This window comes from Diceros bicornis, chromosome X (genome assembly GCF_020826845.1).
Source record: "Diceros bicornis minor isolate mBicDic1 chromosome X, mDicBic1.mat.cur, whole genome shotgun sequence".
Classification (NCBI taxonomy): Eukaryota; Metazoa; Chordata; class Mammalia; order Perissodactyla; family Rhinocerotidae; genus Diceros; species Diceros bicornis.
Window position 1 is genome coordinate 119287998 of NC_080781.1, and position 23886 is coordinate 119311883.

At 39.8% G+C, this 23886-nt stretch overlaps 1 protein-coding gene across 2 annotated transcripts in view; it reads right to left on the bottom strand.

Annotated features, from left to right (window-relative positions):
• The window catches only part of ENOX2 (ecto-NOX disulfide-thiol exchanger 2), a 254192-nt gene that overhangs the window by 33173 nt on the left and 197133 nt on the right, over nt 1–23886 (bottom strand). For both annotated transcript variants that reach the window (XM_058536719.1, XM_058536720.1), the window contains exons 4-8: nt 20995–21150; nt 11209–11415; nt 5009–5242; nt 2291–2503; nt 425–531 (exon numbers count right to left, since the gene is read on the bottom strand). In XM_058536719.1, the coding sequence (XP_058392702.1) occupies nt 425–531; nt 2291–2503; nt 5009–5242; nt 11209–11415; nt 20995–21150 (917 nt within the window). The remainder of the gene's footprint in view (nt 1–424; nt 532–2290; nt 2504–5008; nt 5243–11208; nt 11416–20994; nt 21151–23886) is intronic.

The following is a 23886-nucleotide window of genomic DNA, read 5'->3' on the forward strand; positions in this document are numbered from 1 at the left end:
CTCAGAAATTTCAATGCTTCAATATAACACCAGGAAACTTCCAGCTTCAACTGTCAAGACACTCTAATAAATGTAAGACATCCCTAATATTACTAACACTAGATGCACAGGTCAGTAATTATTGTTGTATTCAGGACTAGCTAGCTTAGAGAAGTAAACTTATAATCATCACAGCTACATTTTACTACTATGGTTTCCATCCAGCAGAATGCACTCAAGACAACACGTGCACATTATTACCCTTTTGGCAGCAGGTGGTCTGGACACAGTGACAGGCTATAGAACATGTCTTAGTGTTTCATTAGGGCCTTGTTGTGACCATAGGAGCTTGGCACTATTTAATTCTGACTAAACTCCAAATCAATAACTTGTTAAAGAAAGAAACTGTCCCCTTGAGGGGCTACCAGAGTAAAAAGTTACCAACCTCAGCTTGTTTGCACCAAACGCTGATGTTTTTACGCTGGGCTTTTGTGAAGTGGTCCCATGCCTTTTGTTTGGAGGCGGAATGGTACACAGCTACTATCTGCTCAACTGCAGCGTCAGATCAGCAGTTGAATCAGGCCAGAGTATCATCCAGGGATGGCAAAAGAGAGGAGAAAAGAAATAAGACAAGCATCAGGCTTGTTGTATCTTCTTGTTATGACACTACTAGGTGTAGTTGTGTTTGGAAAAGGCTATGTGTGTTGGAATACTGTGACTTTAAAGGAGACTCCAAGGCAGAGACATCAATATACAGAAAGAAAAAAGGGAACTCCAGAAGGTTTGGGGTGAAATTGTAACTAAAGTTCTAACATAGGCAGTCTGTATTCATTCAGGCAGGAGAGGCAAGAGTTGTGGTGAATGTGATTTAGTACTACCAACCCTGCACAGCATGGCAGCAAGCAGCGAACTATACCAGCTCCTTTCGACCACTGGCTTCTTTCATAAACTAGCCCTCCAAAATGAGTCTGGATGCTTTACTTCAACACAATCCATTCTTTTACTATTCTGAGGTATGTTTAACCAGAAGCGTCAAATCAAAACCAAAGATGGATGGAATCTATTTTAAGTCTCCCTAAATAGGCTCGTTGACTGGAGAAATATAAGTTTTACGGAAGAATACTGTGTAAGTGCAGTCCTAGAGGTATTTTTCAGGGTCTCTTAAAATGTCAAATGGGGAAATGTGTACAAATATTCTGGGGCTTTATCCTAACCAGCTCAAGAGAAGGGAAGCTTAGACATGACTTTTTTGGGAAAAGAAAAGAAGGACAAGAGCCTCTGCCTGTTCACAGTAAGAAAATCCAGAGGTGTTATTTCTTTCCTTACAGCCCTGTTTGTACCCTGTATACTAATGATTTAAGGATTTATTTTTCCATGATGCTTGCTGCTCTCTTTTTCTATTTATTCCGAAGTCCTAAAAACATGTGCTTTCTCCTCCTGGATTCTATGCCCATATATACTTTCAAAATAAAAATGAAATAACTCCTCCTTAATCCAAATTATGTATGAGTCAAGTATGGGAAGTCAAGTATGAGAAGAGTGGGCCATAACTGTTTAAAAGCAAAATCATAAAACTGTATCCTTATTCTTAGAGTGAATACAGTTCCTTACTCAAAAGATATGAGTGCATAGTTTTATAATACGGTGAACAAAAACATTACTTGAGAATTTTTCTGACTTGTCTCATTTAAGAGACCTTGGATTGGTTTGGAGTGGTACTTCTTTTTGAAAATGGCCATTTCAGTGGCTTCCCAACCCGTTCCAGCATCTGTGACATCCAGCAAATGAAATGTAGAAGAAAGGAAACTAAAAACAAAAGGTAGAAGCAGCAAATCTGGCTTTTATTCAACCCCCTTGGGAAATATAATTACATTTATTACTAAAATGGAGTACCTAAAAAGCATGTTACATGATAATAATGATGCAAATCTGAAGCAAAGAATCTTACAAATGCTGATGCTACATTCTAACTTCAGCAATGAAATCCTGAACTTTCCACTGAGGCCTGGGGTTGCTTGTAACTTACTTTGAGAACAAGCACAAGTAAAGGCACAGGATTGTGGCCTAAGTGTCAGTGTTTCTAAGGAGTGAAGTAGATATATCAGAGAAAATAAACATAGGAGGTGCCACATGTATCCCATGAAACTGGAGCTCAGGCATTTGGCAATATAAGGAGAGCACAAGGCAGTGAAGAAGGGAGCCTTGCCGCTTGACACAGGATGGTTTTGTAGGCCTGGCTCCTGTGTAGAGAAAGTGGTCACTAAGTGAAGTGTCCTCTCACCCTTCCAGCAGAACTCTGACTTCCACTCACATTGAATGAGAATTCCAGAAAGGGCCTGCTTGAACTTCTCCTTTGCTTCTTCCATGTCTTTCTCATGGGCAGCTTTCTCGTTCACCAGGCGGCGGACGTGGCTGTTAGCCGACTGGATCATGGAGTAGAAGTTGTTGGCGCTGCGACGGTTCACCTCTCCTCGCTCAATCCAGGTGAGTAATGTCTGCACGGCTTCTGAGAATTTGGAATCATCTGAAAATAGAGAATTTAATTTTAGAATCATCAAAAGTAACCAAATCTCAATCTATTTTCCCAAGATGCTGGCAAGGAGGCCACCATGCCTTTTTGGCAGTGGTTGTTAAATAAACTACTGAGGATGAAGAGCCATGCATGCACACATGTGTATACAGAGGCAGCAGGCAGACAGACAGACAGACTGAAAGAATGGAAGACTTGAAAAGTAGTCAGATTGGTTGTAGTCTATGAAGAATTTTCAGAAAGAGAATCATTTCTTCTTTCCTTAAAAAAAGTTTTCTTTACTGATATAGTTCACCTCTTGCAAATTTCTTAACCTTTCTGATTGTGTGTGCGTGTGCATATGGGTAACTTATGAATTAGCAGTGAGAGAACTTCAGAATTCTGCAATCCTATTTTTTAATAAGGAAAAGTAAACTTGAGTCTTGAGTTTAACTTGAATTTGACAATAACTTTATCCTGGATCCATGGAATTATAGTGTTGGAAGGAGCCTTAAGAAAGAGTTAAGGGCCGGCCCCGTGGCTTAGCGGTTAAGTGCGCTCGCTCCGCTACTGGCGGCCCGGGGTCGGATCCCGGGCATGCACCGACACACCGCTTCTCCGGCCATGCTGAGACCGCGTTCCACATACAGCAACTAGAAGGATGTGCAACTATGACAGACAACTATCTACTGGGGCTTTGGGGAAAATAAAAAAAGGAGGAGGATTGGCAATAGATGTTAGCTCAGAGCCAGTCTTCCTCAGCAAAAAGAGGAGGATCAGCATGGATGTTAGCTCAGGGTTGATCTTCCTCACAAAAAAAAAAAAGAAAGAGCTAAATGGGTAATTCTTTAGGTATAAACACCTATATCTTTGACCCCTTATAACATCACTGCAGCATTCAGTCCACAGCCCCATGCCTTCCACTCAGTCCCAGTCACGATCTGTTTTCCAGTAATTCATTGTATTTCTACATTTCTCCACATCCTGTTTCTCTTGCCTGAGGAACCCTCCAAGTAAGTTCCTGCAGCTAGTTAGGAGTTATTCTCTGATGTTAAAATAATAGCACAGTTCTTCCAAGGCTTCTGGTCCAGCTTCGTGAGGTAGCCGCTTATATATTCTGCTGTTAAAGACTTATGAGAGAGAGAGTCCATTAACACCCTATTGAAGGCCCCTTCTAGGGCTCCACATCCCTTTCTGGCCAGAAACCCTTATGCCCAGTGGAAATATCTCTCACTGCAATTTGAACTTCTTGCCTCTTGCCTTTTTTTAGTGTAGACATATAATGAGAGGTCAGCCTCACTTTTATAGCAGCTTTTCATTTCATTACTTGCATACAGTCTTTAAATTGATGCTCACTTTTTGCTTGAGGTCCACACAGCCAGCAAATTCATTTTTAAAAAAAAATTCAAACTGACTTGTTTGGTGTCATGTGAACAGGTAAGTCTTGGACCTGGCATCTTACTAATGCTTTCAGCCTTTCCAGCTTTTCAAAATGTACTATTATTTCTGTGTATCTATTCCAGACTCTATGTTTTCTGCTTTTCTTTTACAGGAAGACAAAACCAATCCAAACAAAGGATTTCTTAAATGTGTGAATCCCTTAGGCTATATGGTACAAACAAGTATGGTGAATGAGACCTATTTGGAAAGTGGAATTAGCAGCATCTTGCTGAGCCTAGAGCCCACGGAGCAGGTCAAATTCATACCGTTAGAGCTGGCTTGGTGCCATCAATAAGATCAACGGGACATCAGCATTCATCCAATAAAATCAACCATACTCAGAGAATGAAAAAGACTGGATTTGAGCTACTAACACAGGAGACCAGGCAGACCAGGAGACCAATTAATGTTAAATTAGCAGAATGGTTCTGAGAGTCAAGCAAGGGGAACATGAATCAAAACCAAAGGGAAAGCAGTCTGATTTAGCAATGTCTAGAAGTCTCCATAATCACTGTGTGAAATAAGTTGGCCATTTTAAGTGATTAAACGAGTCCTCTTTTAGTTGGTGGTAGCTAAGTCTTTGAGTAATCTAAGAAGAATGTACACTGTGACTACTCTCTGAGCCTCCATTTTCTCATCTGTAAAATGGGGATTTTGCCAGAGCTTTCCAGGGTCACATAAAGTTCTATCATTCTTACTTATTTTGATTTAGAATTCGAAACTAACTTGCTATCCATGATGAAAGGGGGGTGCTTACAGGTCCCAAGTCATGGATCACAGCTAAAATTCTCTGATGTGGAAAAGTGGGAAAAACTTGCTTCTTCCTAGTCACCTGATGTGTGGAGAGAAAAATGCCATCCTTTGAGACAGTAAAGGAGCAGAAACACAGGTGGAGGAACAAATTTTCTGGTTCTTGAGTTACTAGGTACAGCTCTCTATATGCAAGGTTCCAACACAAGAAATGCTTAGAATTTGTTAGTGGGAAATTCAAAGGATAACTGCCAACAATACAAATATATTTATTAAATTTCAACAAAGAAAAGAGTTCTTTTAATCACAAAGCTCAAATGCTTTCTATACCTTTTAGTTTTTCAGCAACAATGCTGCATTCGTGATCTGAATAGTGGACCACTGGGGGTGGGGATGGTGGCCGCAATCTTTCTTCTTCCATCCTTCTACGATGGCGCTCCTCCCTTGCTAGCATACGCTGTTTGCATTCCCATTCATACAGGTCGTCTCGAGCCTGTGCAAAATCAACATGGAGCCGGCCTGTGTCCTTCTTGTCAGTGCTAGAGCCCAGGCGAATGCGGTAACCTAAGTGCGCAAGAAAGAGAGAGAGGAGTACAAGAGCAGCCCAGTGAGCAACTGTAAGTACTTTTCCAAGTTCAGTGCTCCAGATGTGGTTGCAGCAGTTTCAAGTGACCACATGACACCAAATACTGTCCCCACTACTAGCAAGGTGAACTATCAAAAGACTTGGACTATAGACTCATCTGATAACAGTTTACTATTCTCTGGGTTGGGTCAGTCTTGTTCGTAGGAGTTCCATTCCTCCATCAGCCACCTTACCTCTGGCAGAGGGAGGCTCTGTGGCTAACGGTAATCGAGAAAGAGCCTTATGTGGCACCATGGGCTGGGAAGAATGGAAAAGGTGGCCTCAAACTGTGGTGTCTTTGGATAACTTCAAGAGTGTCAGTCATACCACCACACAGATTTTTGATAAAATTTAAGTGTATCAGCTTGTCATTTCAATCTCAGAAATTACTTGCAAGACGTATTTGGTGACTCTGAACCATTTTTTTCTCGGAAAAAAAAATAGATATGATGGGGACTGTTATGTGATCCAGGCGACATATAATTTGGGATCCTTAAACAAAGAGATCGTGTGCTTGTAATATAGTGGTATAGGACTAGGATTCAGAAAACCAGGATTCAAGTCCACACCTCTATGTTTTGTGCCAGCTATACTACTCAAGTTAAGTCTCTCAACGAAAAATGGAAAAAAAAAAACATTTAAGATTTTATTAATATTTTTTAAGTTTCAGAAGCTGAGCTGCCTGCTCTTATATACATTTATGTCATTTCATTCTCAGCACAAGCTTGCAGAGTAACTCCTGCCTGAAACAACTAAAAATATGGACAAAATATATGAAACAATGGCTTTTAAGACATTGGACATTGGGCAATGAAGACAGAGACCACTGAGAGACAAGAATCAAATGAAGTGATCCCTAGGATTTCCCCAGATTATTGCCTGGAGAGAGTTTCCAGGCCTCAACACAGGAAGGGGAACTCAGGCAAAGCATGGTGATCTCCCTGAGTTGAGGAGATTAAACTAGGAATCCAGGGAGATTATGGCAGACAGAGTTTGTATGGCAGAGTACTGGAAAGAAGAAAGCTACAGGAAGAAAGAATTTCAGAGATCTGAAAGAGGGTCTGCCACTATTATTTAGCTGAGTACTGATGTCTACATGTGTATAGGGAAATTACCTGAGCATTAGAGGTAACAATCCCTGGATCTTACACAGGGCTGGGAATAGTTCCTTTTCCCATCAGCCAGAGCAGAAAAACTAATTCACAGAGTACTAGGTAGAATAATAAGAATGGTTTTGCCTTAGTTGGTAGTGAAAAATTAGCCCCAGGCTAAACTCTGCTCTGGTTCTGCTGAACAAAGCTTTAAAAAGAAGACCTGAAAGGATCAAATTTTTCCAAGTTACCTAACTGCATCCCAGAACAAAGCTCAAGAATATTTATAGGAATGAAAAATATCTGGCACTCAATAAAGTAAAATTCACAATGTCTGATATCTAATAAAAAATTACCCAATATGCTAAGAAGCAGAAAATCATAATAAAAATAAAAAATAAAAATGTGATCAAGCATAACAGACCCAGGAGTGACACAGACAATATGATTAATAGATAAGGATATAAAACAAGTATTATAATTGGATTTCATATGCTTAAGAAACTAGAGAAAAGATTGAAAATACTAAGTAGAAATACAAAAGGCATAAAAGGCGAACCAAAATCAAACTTCTAGAGGTTTAAACTATAATGCCTGAGTTGAAAAAAAATTACTAGAAAGGACCAATGGCAAATTAGACATTACAGAAAAAAAGATTAATGAACATGAAGACATAGCAATAGAAACTATTCAAAATGAAATACAGAGGGAAAAAAGACTGAGAAAAAAAAATAAACAGAGTACCAGTGAGCTGTGGGACAACTTCAAAGGGCCTAACGTATGCCTAATTGGAGCCCTGATTGGAGAGAGGAGAGGGAATAGAAAAAATATTTGAAGAAATAAGGCAGAAAAATTTCCAAATTTGATGAAAACTCAAAGATCTAAGAATTTCAATGAACCTCAAGCACAAGAAACATGAAGGAAATTACACCAAGGCACACCATAATCAAATTGCTCAACACTAGCAATAAAGAGAATATCTTAAAAGCTGCCATATACAAAAGATACATTATGTACAGAGAAACAAAAAGATAAGGACAACATCATATTTCTTGTTGGAAACAATGCAAGCAGGAAGATAGTGAAGCAACATCTGAGAGCAAAAAAACTGTCAACCTAGAATTCTATACCCAGAGAACATATCTTTCAAAAAGAAAAGTGGAATAAATTCTTTCTGACACATATGAATGCTGAAAGAATTCATCAGGAGCAGAGTTTCATGACAAATTAAAGGAAATTCAAGCACAGGGAAAATTATACCAAATGGAAATCTGGATCTACACAAAGGAAGGAACACCATACATAATATATGATTCCATTTATATGAAACTCCAGACAAATGCACACTAATCTGACAGAAAACGGATCAGTGGATGCCTGGAGAGAGAAGTGGGGAGGGGTAGGATAAAGGGATTACAAAAGGGACATGAAGGAATCTTTTAGGGGAGGTGGACATATTCATTATTTTGATTGTAGTGATGGTTTCACAGATGTATGTATATGTCAATAATATCAAATTGTATTTTTAAAATATGTGAAGTTTACTGTATGTCAATTATTATTCCTCAATAAAGCTGTTGTAAAGAATAATGCCCAGTAACACTAAAATTGCCACACATTTTTTTCAGAAAGAGGAAGAATAAATACATTTCATAAGCAAACTTTACTAGAGCGCTTTACAGTTTACAATGCATTTTCACACCCATTAATCTTATTTGATTACCTGAGCCATCAGACAAACATGGCTATTAATGATTACCTTGTCTATTCTCCCAGGATCATGGAGAGGATCAAATGAGAGGACGATATGAAAGCTTTGTGTAAACACACGAAAGACACTGTGATGTTATGAGGGTGGTGTGCTGTGCACAACGCCAGCTCCCAAAGGTGCTCAAACTCCAATAGAACAAAATGATTATTTCTATGTTTCTAGCCCCTTTTCTAAGGGACTTTTGTTTGTTTTAACCTCTTTCTTTTACAATGTGGGAGAAGAGCCATCCAGTTCAGGAGGTTTCTAGCTTTTGTGAACTTTCATGGAGCAGGTTCAAATTTAAAGGGCAAAATTTAGCTGTTTTCAGATCACTGATTGCAATCCTCTTTCCTTTGGCAGCCCTGAGAATGTTTCCAGGAGGTGGCTGTTACCAGAGAGCTGATTTCAATGACGATTGGATGGATGCCTCCTGAGCAGTATGTCATCTTTTATGTACAACTGTTCAGGGCTTTTCAAGATCTTTAAGTTCTTATTAAAATAGTCTATTGTGGAATGCTCTGTTATCATTGCTAAGTGCTGTCGAATCTTCAGTTAGATTTTACAGCACTTAGCAAATGTAATAAGAGTATTCAACATCTGTCTCCTCCTCTCCTTCCCCATGTTACCAGCCTACTTTTTCAAACCCTCAAGACCTTTTCTCTGGCCTATTGCAACAGGCGTCTAACCGACCTCCTCTCCTCTTTTTTCTTCTCTCCTCTAATACATTTTTATATAGAGCTGTCAAATTAATCTTTCAGAAACAATCATCTTTCCTGTTAAAAAATCTCTTCAACAATTCCCTATTACCTGAGGAGTAAACACCCAACTGTTAAGCATTTCAAAGTGTGCTAACAGCTGATATTTTCCCTCCTCCTTTCATGTCTGCTCAGCACACAAAACCACTACACATTGTTCCCTTGAAGGTTCATCAAAACTTACCACCTTTGTACTTTTGCTCATGCTGTATCTATTCCCTATTGTTCACATTCAAATGCTTTCTTTGTGTCAGACTTGGTCCAAATGTTACCTTCCTTGATACACCAGTCAGGAGTCAGAAATTTTCTCTTCTTTCTCTTTTTCCTCTGAACTTCCATAACACTATTCATAGTTCTCCTACAGCACTCATAACTGTCAATCTCTTATTATTGTTAACACTGAGAGTGTCTTATCAGTGTCTTGAGCAATGTATGATGCTGAATGTTTCTTTATTAAATGAATGTATGACTGCACACTAACCCTAAGTTTATTAAGGGAAAGAACTGGGTTTTACTCATTTTCTACTCTGCGCAATATCTAGCACAATAATTTACAGAAAGGAGATGTCCAACAAGCACCTGTTACCTGATTGAAGATTCTGCCACCACAAAATGCCTAGCACTTGGACCCAATTCTTCCAAACCATTACTCTTAGGCAAGGAAGTAGTTAATTGTTCTATGCCCTTTCCAGTTGCGTCTTCTGCCTTCAGGCTTATTTGCCCACTGCCCCATAAAGAACGATACCAATTCAAAATGAGCAAACGATTAGCCATGAAACTTTATCTTGAAACCACCTCAAAACGTAAAGGACTTCATTTTATAATATTTAATAGAAATCATTCCAATTATAATTCCTTGCCTCAGTATCCCAAAATCTGAACTTTTACCATGAACAAGAGACTTTATGCAAAGTAGTTCTTACTATCTCCACTCCAACTACTGTAGTATATAAGCCACTATCAATTCTGGATTAGACTAATGCTACAGTTGGCTAATATATCTTCCATTCAACACCCTTGCCCACGCCCCTCAGTCCATCCTTTACCCAGAAGTGTTATTTCTAGAATGTATATCAGATCATGTCACTCTGCTCCTTAAAATCCTCCAGTGGCTTCTCATTGCATCCAGAATAATAAACTCATTACTATAGATTATAAGGCCCAACATGATTTGGCATTGCTTACCTCTCAGACTTCATTTCCCTTCAACTGCCTCTCTCTCTCTCGTTTACTATGCTCCAGTTATGCTAACCTTCTTTCTTCTGCTTGAACATGCCAAGTCCATTTTCATCTCAGGGCCTTTGATTTGCTCTTCCTTTTTTTGGAATGCTCTTCTCCAGATGTTCACATGGTAATACTTTTCATATTGTTCAGATCTCAATTCAAATGTCAGAGAAGACTTGCTTTCCTAACAACCCCAGGTACATAAGCCTTTTTATCTTCTTCATAGCACTTATAGGTACCTGATATTAATTTATTTATTTACATATATATCATATTTTGCCATCTTCAGAATATATCCCTGATGGCAGGAAGTTTGTCTGTCTTGGTCTTTGCTATATCCTCAGAAACCTAGCATTCTGCCTAGCAGTCAAGAAATATTTGACATCTAACTGACTTCCATAGCTATTTTTGAGCATTTACTTTTGTGCCAGGTAATGTGCTAGATGCTGGGGTTTCAAAGTTAAGTAAGACATAGACCCTTCCCCTAAGGAATTCACACTTGGGTGGGGAAGACAGATGTGTAAAGAGACAGTTCTAGCATAGTGTTATAGGTGTCATGTTAGGAGGAAGCACTGGGTACTGTGGAAGCACTGAGGAAGGGATGCCCAAACCAGCCTGGGGCAGAGTGGGGCGAGAAGTCAGAGAAAGCTTTCCAGAAGAGGTTACACTTGAGCTGGAGTTTTAGGGTGTGAAGATATGTGTATGGTGGGTGGGGGTGGAAACAGTAATTCTAGTCAGAGGAAAAGGCATAAAACACCACAGCACATTCTGGGAACTAGAATTAGTTTAGTGTGGTTAGCACATGGTGTGTGAGGGAAGGATTGGGAGATGACGGTGAGAGGTAAAACAGCCAATCAAGGCCTTTAGAGGCTACAAGTAAGGAGTTTTGGAGTTATCCCATAGACAAGTGGGAACTACTGAAGAACTTTAAAGGAAAAAGTTGGGTTGTAACATGCATTTTCCATCTCTGAAGGCAAGAAGGGGTATCATTAGGTCTAAACTTTAGCTGCCACAGATGCAAATACACTGATCCCCAATCTCTGCATTGCGCCTGGTGGGCACAGTCCTCATGACTAAACACCTACCAGAAAGATACAGGGCTTTGTCTACCATGTACTCCTCTGCAAAGCGAATGTGACAAAAGTTCTTTTTGCTCTTCCGAATAGCAATGATCTCTCCACACTGTTCGAACACTTCCACGATGATCTGCTCTGTCCCATTTTCAGGCAGGCCACCCACAAATACTGTTTTGCATCCTGGTGGTCGTTCTCGGGTTGCAGGAGGTGGCAGATCTAAGCATAAGTGAAAAAGGATTTGAAATTAAAATGTTTGGGACAGACCCCTTAGAAACCTAACATGTCCCAGAGGTAGCCCTACTCTCCCCATCAGACTTTCACCTATGAGTGCCAGAAGCATGTCATCTCCAAGGTGCTCACCTCTGCTCCACAGCAAATTGGTTGCACGAACTTGAAAATCATTTTATTCAATGATTTGGAAACTGTGATATCTACAGGATAAAGACTCAGACCTGTCTGTCTGTCCCATCCAGAGTTCTTTAATTTTGTTCTTTACTTTTGTTGTGACAACCCAGCTACGCCCATTTTCAGTCATTTTTATTAAGAAGACAGTTAGTGGAGGGAAATCCCACTCAGTTTAAACTCCTACTTTCAGGAATTCTCAGAACCAGGGTCCCTGAGAGAACGGTTTGTTTCATTTAGTCTGTAGTTTCTATATTTTCTCTGTTCATGCTTGCTGAAAAAACTGTTTCAGGATTAATTTGACAATGATGGGGTGAACACTTACAAAAATATTTATAGCTATCAGATTTATTTGGTTGACAAAGTCAGCCAGGGTACAAACCATCCCTTTTAGGTTTTTTGTTTCTTGATACCAGTAAGCCCTTCCTCAAATTCCTTGCTGGAGAGGTGAGGTCCAGAGCCAATCATGCAGCATTTAGAGGGAAGTATGCAAGACAGCAGAGAAAGTGAGCTCAACTGGGAAATCATTAACTAAAGTGAGATAAATTTGGCTAGATAGTCGTTAAAAAGCTACTTAATGAGATGATCCCTCCTCTGCTTAAAAAATATGCTTTCTACTCACTCATCTTATACATAAAGCCTTTTGTATCTGCCAGCTCCTTGTTGCTATTTATATGTATGAAAGCATTTTCCAAGCAAAATCCTATAGTTCATAGCCCAACAAAACAAAGCATGATGGTCAAGGGTTTTTCTAGTGTTGGTTTTGTATCTGCAAGGATTTATTTTGTGTAATCCGTTCTTTCCATTCAGCTCTTAACAATAATTCTCCCAGCTCCATATTTGGAGAGCTCAACAACCAGTGATTATAGCTCACATGCAAAAATAAATGAGTCTCACTTGTAGATTAGGCCAAGGCCCCCACTGACTCCTATCCAAGTTGGCAAGCAGATGATTTTGGAGCTTCCTTGGGTATCAGCATCTCTAGAGTCCTCAATTTGCTACCATTGTCTATCTTATCAGTGTGGCTCAGGAATAATCAGGTTCTCCTAACACTCTTTTCCTCTATATAATCAATAAAAAGGGTAGAGGGATTCAGGGAATTTACAGAGTTTCTGTTAATTTTTTAAATGTCTGTAATTTCAAGAACTTGCTATATTGATTTTTGTTCCATATGGGAAGTTTAAAGGGAAAAAGAAGATAACCTAGTGAGCATGAATCTGAAATGTCTTAGTCATGGATACCAGAGAGGTTATAGTTTTAGCCAAAAAGGGGAAAATGAGGTCCAGAATCTCTTGAGACTTATGCTTGTGAGTTTTTAAGAAATGGAAAGGATTCTAGAAATCACACTTCCAGTGATTCTCAACTCTGGCAGCACATTAGAATCAACTTGGGAGTCAAACAAGCAAACAAATGAACAATGCCAGGGCCCCACTTCAATGAGTCTGATTTAATTAGTCTGGGGTGCAGCCTGTGCATTATTTTTTTTAAAGCTCCTCAGGCAACTCTAATGTGTAGCTAGAGTTGAAAACCACTGACTTGGTCTAAACTCATATTACAGAGGAAAAACCTTAGCTGAGTGAGGTTGAGTGACTCATTCAAGGTCACCAAGTTAGATGGAAAGAGAAGGAACATGAGCTTGGAGCAGGTAAACTTGGATTTAAACCTTAACTCAATTACTCCCTGTCTGTATGACTTTGAGAAAACTATATAATCTCTGAGAACCTCGTTTTTTCATCTGTAAAATAGGGATACTGTCCTCTACATTACAAGGGTTATTGTAGGATAATTGATACTCTACTGTCTATATTGCATGTGGTACAATGCCTAGCACTTGATAGGTTCCCAATAAATAGCAGTTATTATAGTATTATTATTATTATTATTTACTATTATCGAACCTAGGTTTCCTAATTACCCATCTGGGGCTTTCTAAAGCCTTATCACAAGTCTGGAGTGGAGTTATAGCTAAGATCTGGACTTCTAAACTCCTAGCTCCTTGCTTTATCCAGATCTTTAGATAAGGCTGGGTTTGGGAAGGAATTAGTCTTATTGATAGAGGATTCCACAGCTGTGGAGACACATATGGTTTTGACCATGGAACAACTCGGCCACTGACTATCTAGGTAAAGAATTTTCAAGAGCATCCATATAGTTAGAGCCATGTTTTCAAATCAAAGGCTTTAGAATAAAATCCTATTTTATTTTATTATTATTTTTTTATTTTTTTGTTTATTGCAGTAACATTGGTTTACAACATTGTATAAATTTCAGGTGTACATCATTATACTTCTATTTCTGCATAGATTACATCATGTTCACCACCCAAATACTAATTACAACCCATCACCACACACGTGCCCAATTATCCCTTTCACCCTCCTCCCTCCCCCCTTCCCCTCTGGTAACCACCAATCCAATCTCTGTCTCTATGTGTTTGTTTATTGTGGTTGTTATTTACTACTTAATGAAGGAAATCATATGGTATTTGACCTTCTCCCTCTGACTTATTTCACTTTGCATAATACCATCAATGTCCATCCATGTTGTCACAAATGGCTGTATTTCATTGTTTCTTATGGCTGAGTAGTATTCCATTGTGTATATATACCATATCTTCTTTATCGATTTGTCCCTTGAATAAAATCTTATTTTATAATCCTTCTGAAATTTACTATTTAAAGGAATTCAATAGTACAGAATCTTATTGTGAAGCAAATAATCACCTTTTTATGTTATTTGAGTTTGCTTAGTTAGGTCTACCTTTAGATTCATTTAGAAACTCGAAGGAATGTCTGGTTACTGCAGCAGTTACATGTAATACTGAAAATACAAAGGCTCTTTCCCTTGACTACCTTCGTGGGATTTAAAAATTCTGTGATGAAGTCATCACCCTATTTAGATGCTGTGATTATTCTGTGGTGACTGTCTGCTAAGTAAAGGCACATAAAAGCCACTAAGAGTAATGTCAAGAATGCTGAGGATTTATTTATTTTCCTTGGGTAAATGTAGAAAGCCTCTTTTATAGCATTTGCTGAGATTTAGGTGTATGCCACCAAGCAAGGCAATGGGCTGTACTATCTTCCTTAATGGATAGTACTTGTTCTTTAATTAACAGCTCAAAGCACTTTATTGTCTGGGCCTGATTTTCTAATCCCACTGAAATACAGTGATCTGGGCATAGCAACATAACTCCATATTCAAATTCAAAGTCCACCTATTAATCAGGTAAAGTGCTAAACTCCTGTAACACTCCAATCACCACTCTCGATGGAGGAGAAAACTTCCAAGTAAAATGATTCAAGATAACTGGGAGTATAAAGAACTCTAATCTCTGGTAATGGAAAAGGAGGAGCTTCTAGCAATTCTAATTACAACTAAACACCCACTCCGGAGAGCTGTGTTGGGGCAATCAGCATTAAGATCAGAGTCACTGCTGATATTTGAGAAGTGAGGCAGGGAGCAGCATAGAGGACCTATAAACCACTTGCATCTTGCTTCTTTTCAAAGGAGCATCACAGATCATTAAACTGGTTTGCCAAATTTACACACTGCAAAGTCTTTGAGTTGATTTTACTAGAGTCTAAGATTGAAGGCCCCCTAGACAATCAGCAGGGGTCAGACATCTTTTAATGTAATCCCAACTGACTGGAAATAATCAGAAGGCTGGCGAATCTTTATTAACTTTCAATTTACCCACTTTCTCTAATTTTCTTTATAGAAACCAGCCCTACGAGCCAAAATGAGGTTGGCCTGTTTTGAGAGAGTAAAATGAAAAAGTTGGTCTTTTTCTGGCTCCTGGGTGCTTTCCTCTGTGCCTGGACACAGATAGCAGATGATATTCCACCATTTATTCCATGCTTACTGTTATTTCACAGTAGACTCAAAATGTAACCTCTCCATATAGAAGGTCTATCAGGTGAAGTGAATAATCCTGGCAAAATTGACTTCTCTGGAGAGAGAGATGGTGCTGTTCTCTTCTTATACCACCAACTGAGAATTGCAATCGGGATTGCAGTAAATCTCTGATAGCCTCCCTGCGAAAAAAAGTAATTGTGTTCCAGAGAGCTTTCTTTTGCCATATCTCTGACTCCTGGGAATCAGAGGATGTTGCTTCTAGGACAATGTGGTACTCACTCATCATTTATCTTTAGGAGACTGTGCACAGTCAGCTCCAGTCTAGTTTGATCCATTGAATTTTTGGACCAGAACTGATTTTGCCTAGTCTATATCAGAGAGGTTAAGTTACTTACTCAAGATCTTATGGCTATTTAGTGGAGGAGATCTGGGATATGAAACCAGGCCTGTGTCACTTCAGGGCTCAAGCACTTAACCATTATACCATACTGCCTGCTCTACTGAAGGTATAGAGATCTATGTGCCACCTACCAATTTGCTCTTGCTTTTCCTAAACATTTTGAGGGGCTTTTCTCTAGGTGAATAATTATTGTGGTATCTACATTTTTAATGTCAAGAATCATATTTTTAGAGCTGGATGAAACCTTGGAAGTATCTAGGCGATCTCTAACCCAATATCTTCCCTTTACAGACAAGGAAACTGAGGCTCAGGGAGGTTATGTGACTAGCCCAAGATCCCCAGGTAGTTGGTGACAGCGCTGGGAGTAGAACACAATTCTCTTGACTTTTAATCTGGTAGTTTGTCTACTATACTACAATTTTTTGCACATTTGATGTAGATTCCCTAGAAAAGTCTAGCAGTCAGTTGGCTATATGTGTTTGAAGCTCAGAAGAGAGATATGGACTGAAAATATACATTTGGAAGTTGTCAGCATGTAGAATAATTACCCCATGCTCTCTTATTTTCCCTTCTAGACCTCTGACCTCTCCTTTTGTATCCATCCATCCATCCATCCAACCGTACCTCCATCACTCAAGAAGCATGTATTGAACACCTACTATATATCAGATACTTTTCTAAGGGCTGGGGATACATCAGTGAACAAAACAGACAAAAATCTATGCCTTAGTGGGGTTTACATTCTATAAATAACATAGTTTATTAAAAGGCAGTAAGTGTTATGTAAATAATAGAGAAGGTAAGTAGGACTGGGAGTGTGGCAGGGAGGTCTGCAGTTTTAAATAGGTTGTCAGGGTCACTAAGAAAGAGACATTTGAGCAAAGACTTGAAGGAGGTGAGTGTCTTAGCCATGCAGATATTTAGGGGAAGAGTATTCCAGGCAGAGGGAAGAAGCAGTGCAAAGGCCTTATGATGGAAGAGTGCCTGGTGAGTTCACAGAACAGCATGGAGGTCAGTATAACTGCAACAGTGAGTGATGGGAAGGAGAGTGGTAGGAGACAATTCAGAGACAATGTGGGAAAGGGAAGGCAGATCTTAAAGGACCTTCTATGCCATTAAACGGACTTTGGCCTTTATTGTGAGTAAAATAAGGAGCCATTAAAGGGTTTTGAGTAGATGAGGGACATGATCTGACTTAGGTTTTAAAAAGGATCACTCGGCCTGCTCTCTTGAGAATAGACTGTAGGGGGCAAGGGTGAAAGAGGAAGATCAACTAGAGGGCTATTGCAATAGTTCAGAAAATGTATCATGGTGGATATAAATTGCGTCCTAGCAGTGGTTATCATGAGAGTAGCATGATTCTAGATACATATTTTAAGGTAGACTTGTAAGAATTTTCTAACAGATTAAATATGTGTATGAGGGAAAGAAACTAGGTAAAGACGAACCTTAAGTTTTGACCTGAGCAACTGAAAGGATGCAGTTGCCACTATCTGAGATGGAGAAGGGTACTAATGGATAAGGCTTCGGGCAAAGATTAGGAGTTTTGCTTTGAACATATTAAGTTTGAGATGTCTATTTGACATCTAAGTGGAAATATCAAGTAGAGAGTTGGCTATAAGTTTGGGGGTTCTCAAGAGCTGAGCTAAAAATGTAATTTGGGGTATCACTGGCATACAGATAGTTTTTTCAGCCATGAGACTGGATGAGATCATCAAACGTATGAGTATAGATAGAGAAGAGGTGCAAGGACTGAGCCATGGGGCTCTCCAATGATAAGAAGTCAGGGAGAACAGAAGGTTATCAGCAAAGGAGACTGAGGAAGAGCAACCAGTGCGGGTGGAGGAAAACCAATAGTGTAGTGTCCTGAAAGCCAAGTGAAGAAAGTATATCAATTAGTCAGGAGTAATCATGTGTTGTTTATAGCTATTAGGTCAATTATGAAGAGAGTTGAGAATTGACCACTGGATTTAGTATTGTAAGGTCACAAGTGTCCTTAAACAAGGGACAATTTGATAGAGGAGTGGGGCAAAAGCATAAATGAAGATTTAAGAGAGAAGAGAAGAACTGGAAACAGCTAGTAAACATTAAGCCTTTTGAGGACTTTTGCTGCTAAGGGGTGTACAGAAATGCAAACTCCTCTTTCTTTTTTAAATTTTGAAATGTTGGAATTCCTCAGGGCGCTCTGCTTGGTCGTCTTGTCTTCTTGATCTACATAATCTCTCTGGTAGTCTCAGTCATTCTTACACCTTCAACTGACCTAATATTTCAAGAAGGATGAAGGGGTCACTAGTACTAAATATAGTACAGAAATAAAGTAATTTAAGGACTAAAAAGTATCCATTGGATTTAGCACCCAGTATTTAAGTGGAAGTGCATTACAGTGATGATTAACTACTGTTTTAATTTTAGTACCTTCCACGTGGAAGTGTTCCAGGAGAGGGTTGGCTTGGAGTTGGGCTGGAAAGGAGTGTGAGATCAGGAAGCAGTTGAACTTGACTAAAGGGTGGGTAAGTGGCAAGTAGAAATGATGGATTGAAGACAGTCACATGAGGCAAACCAGTGAAAGGCTTTTGAAGTTAGGAGTTGGACTCTGAACTTGTGGGAAATGGGAGCCCCAGCACTTTTAGGGTTCTGTATACGTGACAAGCTCCTGGATGAAGTGTCAGGTGGGAGAGAGGGGAAGGAATTGATAGTAAAGATACTTCCTAATGAAGCAACAAGACAGAAGCAGACTGGATGGGTACATAAAGAGACTGAGAGGCCCTAAATCATAGGACCTTAATGCTGAGAGGCCACTGAGTACAAGAGAATATACTAGAGACAAGTAAGAGTAAGGACTGGAGTTTATAATCAAGGCCTTATCAGACAGGGTTGGTGGCTCCGGAGAAGATAAGGGATTCAGTCAGACCAAATTCCTGCTCTTCTCATCTCATCTTCACAAAGTCTCGGGGCTGTAAACAAAAACGGCACTTTTGCCATGCGTTTAGCAGAGAACTAAGGGAGGCTTCTCCGTTAGTGTTTTCCCCACCTGGTTAACCTGAGCCCCCTTTTAACAAAATTCAACTTCTAAAAAGAAAATTGAAGACCAGTTTACTTTAAGCTGTGTCAGGAGTGCTATTTTTTTTAATTTAATTCCAAAGCCAGGTTCCTTCCCAGAAGCCACCACTTTACTGGCACTAACTACCCAGTCAGCATTCTTAACACAAAGATGAAGAACTAAAGTATTGAGCCGTGAAGGTAAAATACTTCCCTCTCCCTCTGTGGCCCTTCCAACTCAGAACTGAGAAAGCATGGCTGTAGGTGTGGAAAGATAAATGTATTTGAGGGATGTCTGTCTGTTTCTTTTACTAGAGACTATCAAAAGTTAGAGCCTCTTTAAGCCATATATTTCTACATTCATTTCAAGACTGCTCAATAATATGATCTATGTGTTATATACAAGGTATCTGTGTGCTATTATTGGAAATTCAGAAACGGAACATACTGTAAAGTCATCTCTTGCGCCAAACCTAGACATTACAGTTTATAAGCCATCCTGTTAGGTTAGACTTGATTGAATCAATGAAAGCCTAGTACACACTGATTATGTGATAAATAAATGATTAAGCCAGCAGGATTCTACCTTTACATAAGCAGGTTTTAACACTGGCAATGTCTCAATTCATGGCTTTTGAAGTGAAAAAAGATAGTATCAGGGATGCACATCTTTCTCTAATCCAAAAGCAATACACTGGAATAAAGAGCAAAAAGTCCATTGCACATTTGTAGGGACAGTGGCACTAAGAGTAAGAGACAAGGGTACAACAGTGCTGCTCATCCACCTAGGCACTAAACACAAATCCAGGAATGGCCACTTGAGCTGGCAGGTAAGGCCTACTAGGGCCATCTTAATCTCCATTCCCTAATTCTCCTGTGACATGCTAGCTCTTTTCCCAATTCGGTCCTCTGAGACGCTGGCCTCCTAGATTTCTTATTGGTCTGGAAGGAAGTACCCTGCTGACACCAAGTTCAAAGACCTGAAGAAGGCATTAAGAACATTTTTCACTAGCAAAAGGGGCCAAGATGATTTGTCCAACCAAACCTGACTGATTCTAAAATCCTCTCGGTTATGAGCAGACCATACTAAGTAGAATCTGGGTCCCTGCCAGAGCCTGATTCCATGATTAACTGATTCCCATGGAAGGTAGGAGATTAAACAGTTGTCTCATGTCACATGTCAAAAGTTCATGTTTATTGTGATAATCAAGTTCATTTGATTTATGGCCTGAACTCCTGAGTGTGTGTGTTAACAAACAGCTTTAGTCTCTCAGAACTATAGTGGTGGCTCCCTTAAGTAGGCCACCCAGCACCACTAGAACCATTGAAAAAGCTTTAATGAGGCTTGGGTCGCGTGCAGAAGCAGCTTCTGATCATTTAAAGTAAATAAAACCCCAAATAGATTCAGAAAAATGTTTGAGTTAATTATTATTCCTTCCACATTTTACCTGAAATATGGCTACCATATCTTTCCAGATGTTTTGAAGAGTCTAAAGAGAAACCTATTCATTACTGACAAGATAGATGCCTAGATCATTTGCACATGAACTGCATTGACCGGATGGCTGCAAGTAGTTTGACTTAGTCTCAATATTCCTCTTTGCCTTCACAGTAAGTTGAACCTCACCTCACTATCGCAGCCCATCAGTTGAATAGCAGTAGTTTGAGTGATGTGTGAATAGCTGGTAGCAGTGGAGGATTCTTAGCACCAAATGTATATTCTCCTGTGCCTCAAGTAGGCTCAGACCACACTCTTTCTGCCATCGTCAGCATGCAGGCCAGTTATGAAAAGGAGAGACTGCAAATGACAGTGTTGAGCAATTGGTGTCAGGTGCCTCCTTCTATACTAACACACTTGAATTCCTTACCAGACGGCATTAGAAACACGTTTTATCATTTGTACTGAAACCAGCACACAGAAACCTACCGTTCTGTGCATAAAATGCAGCCTTGCCTAGCAAGAGAAAATTTTCCTGTCTTCTGTTTTCTAGGTGAAGCTTCTGTACATACATCTATGAAGCCCTTGGGTATTCTTTTGAAAAAGAAGAAAGTGTTCCTAGAATTATTGTGACTTGTGTGGAGAAAAAGCAGAATATTACTTGGATTTGGAGGGAAGAGCGTGCAACTTTTACAGTGTATGATCTCTTTTACTACTGGCATATCTGGTGGAATTGGAGGAGGCACTATTCCCAAGCCAGGCATCATTGGAGTTATTGGTGGAATTCCAGTCATCATTCCAAGAGCAGGATCAAAGTCTAAAATAGGAGAGGAAAGAGAGAACAATAAATGACACTAGGCAAGGTCAAGTGGAAGTAGAATGTTACCTTATAAGTTTCAAATCAAAGGTCTTTCTAAGACAGAGGCAAAATATTTGAGGAAACATGGTATTAGCATTACCAGGTTTTAAATATTACATTATACTCATGCATTTTCCTTTTGGGGTGGGGCTGTTTGTTTTTGTTTCACAACTGCCTATTTGTCTCTACATCTCATTTTGACATCCAAGGCCTTTCCTAGTATGACTGTACCTTGTCTATTGATCTTGCCTTCCAGTAGTTCCCAACACACACCCTCTGCTCCATTCAGACAAGGCTTCTTGCTGCTACCCCTTGTAACACTTCCTGTCTTTTTGCAGTATAGTATGGTGTTAAGAGCGTACAATTTTGGGGATCAGGCAGACCATATGCTTAGCAGGATGAATCTTTGAACCTCCATTTCTTCATTTGCAAAATAGGGTTAATTCCACCTACCTTATAGGGAGCTATGAGGAATAAACAAAATCATGAATGTAATGTGTTTAGCATAATGAATGGCACAAAAATGCTCAATAAATAACTACTCTCTGTGCCTTTGTTCATGTTGTTCTCCCTGCCTGGAATCATTTGAGCCTCCCCAAATTCTCCCCATACTTCAAGGCCATACTTTAAGTCCCATCCTCCCTAAAGAACTCTTAGCAGATAATTCTAGTTCATTCTTAACTCTGTGTCTAAAAACTGTCTGTTCTACACTTGTTGCCATTGAATTTTATTTTATTTTGTATCATCCTTTGTTTCATTCAGGGATGCTTCTAGGATTTGTGGGGACCCCCAAACAAATATCTTTTGTGGGGCTCATCTATATATACAATTTGATTCACCTCAAATCAGCATTGACACCATTCTGGTGGCACAATCTCACGCGATACCATGAAAGCAATACCATATCAGCCAGCTGGAGTGATTTACTTGCCAGGATACCTTCCTGAAATCAAGACTCTTGGAGGACTCCATAGGCATGAGTTCTGAAGCTTCTTGGGGCATCTAGTTGACTCCATATGCGGGGTAGAGGATTGGAGAGTGCTCCAAAGAGGAGAAATGGGGACTGGGGTCTACATAGGTTCAGTTTGAGAATGGGGCTCCTTGCTTAGATGACACTGCAAGCCCTGGTCAGTCCCAGACACTGGAGAGGGACTTAGATAATTTGGAGAAAGGTACTTCCTGTGATCAGAACCCACATAGGACCTGCTCTGGACTCGGGGTACCTACTCTGATGGCACTACCTACCTGGACAATCCTCAGCACTGGAGGGGGACTTAGAAAATATCAATGCAGGCATTCCAAAGCATGGGGTCCCCTGAGATGTGGGCCCAAGGCAGGGGCCGTTTGCCTGGGTCTAAGGGTGGTACTGATTTCATTGTTTAAATTTTGTATTTATATCAAAATGCAAGTTCTTTGAGAGAAGGGAGTACATTCTATTTCTTTATTTATCCACCTCTCACTTCTGTCCTTTGCTATAGAAGGCAGAGTATACCACAAAGAAAGAAAGTATTACATAGGAGTTCTGATAATGTAGGGGCAGTTGCAGCAGCAGTAGCGGGTCCTACTTCCAAAAACTTTACCCTGCTCACTACACAGGCCCAAGGGGCAATGCCTGTAAGAATGTCCTCAAGGTGGCTCTGAATCCCCTGGGTTGTATCTCTAAGATGTTGAAGGAGGTGGATCTAAATAGTGGGAAGAATCTGTAGTTCCAACAAAAGCAGAACTTTAGGTATAATAGGCCCAGTGGGAGTCTTGTGACTGGGCAAATAGGCAGGTGAGTGGCACATGGGCATTCCCCATTGCAAGCCAGCCCAAGAGAGCTAGGGCATTCCCCATCCTCCCACATGGCTGTCATGCTGAGATGTCAAGACCCCGGAGATGTTTGGGAAGAAAAAAATTTCTTCCAAGAGGAAATTTTATTTTTCTGAAAACGAATTTACTTTTAGCCCTCACATATCATCTCACTCAACATTGCACATACACACACATGTGAGCACATGCACACATAGACACACACTCACACACACACACTCCCTCTCTTCCTCCCTGTGGCTCTAATATCTCTTCTTTCCTCCACATACTAGTTATATAAACTTGAGGAAGGTTTCTTAATATCTGTGTGCCTCCATTTCCTTTTTGGTAAAAGTAGGGATAAATAATGACATTTAGCTCAAAGGATGAAAGGACAGAACAGATATGAAAACCTGTCATGATAGGTGGTAGTCCTGATAGGTGTTTCCTTCCTTCTATTCAAAACATGCATACACACACCAATAAATTCACTTATTTAGGCATTCATCCCATATTCCACAAAGATTTGTGATAGCCTTCTATATGTCAGGCTCTATGCAGGTAGGGGCAGGGGGTCCAGGTCTTCCCTTCCATGTTGGAGAACTTAAGGGGTCTGATAGCCTGTGATCCTATGCTGTAGAATAAGAGCACTGTGGTTAAGAATGTCATTTATGTCTTTGGAAAATTTGACTCCTTGTCTATAAGATTTTGAAAAAATTGTTAACATTATCTCACCCATTTACAAACTATTAATTTTCAGTAGAAAAAGATCAGATTAGATTCTGTGCCAACTAAACAATTCCATCTATTTTTCCTCTCCTACTGAAATGTTTGTCTTCCTTTTATTGTTCTGTCTGCCTCTCCTTATTGTTATTCATATAGCTCTGTCACTCACAACTCTAC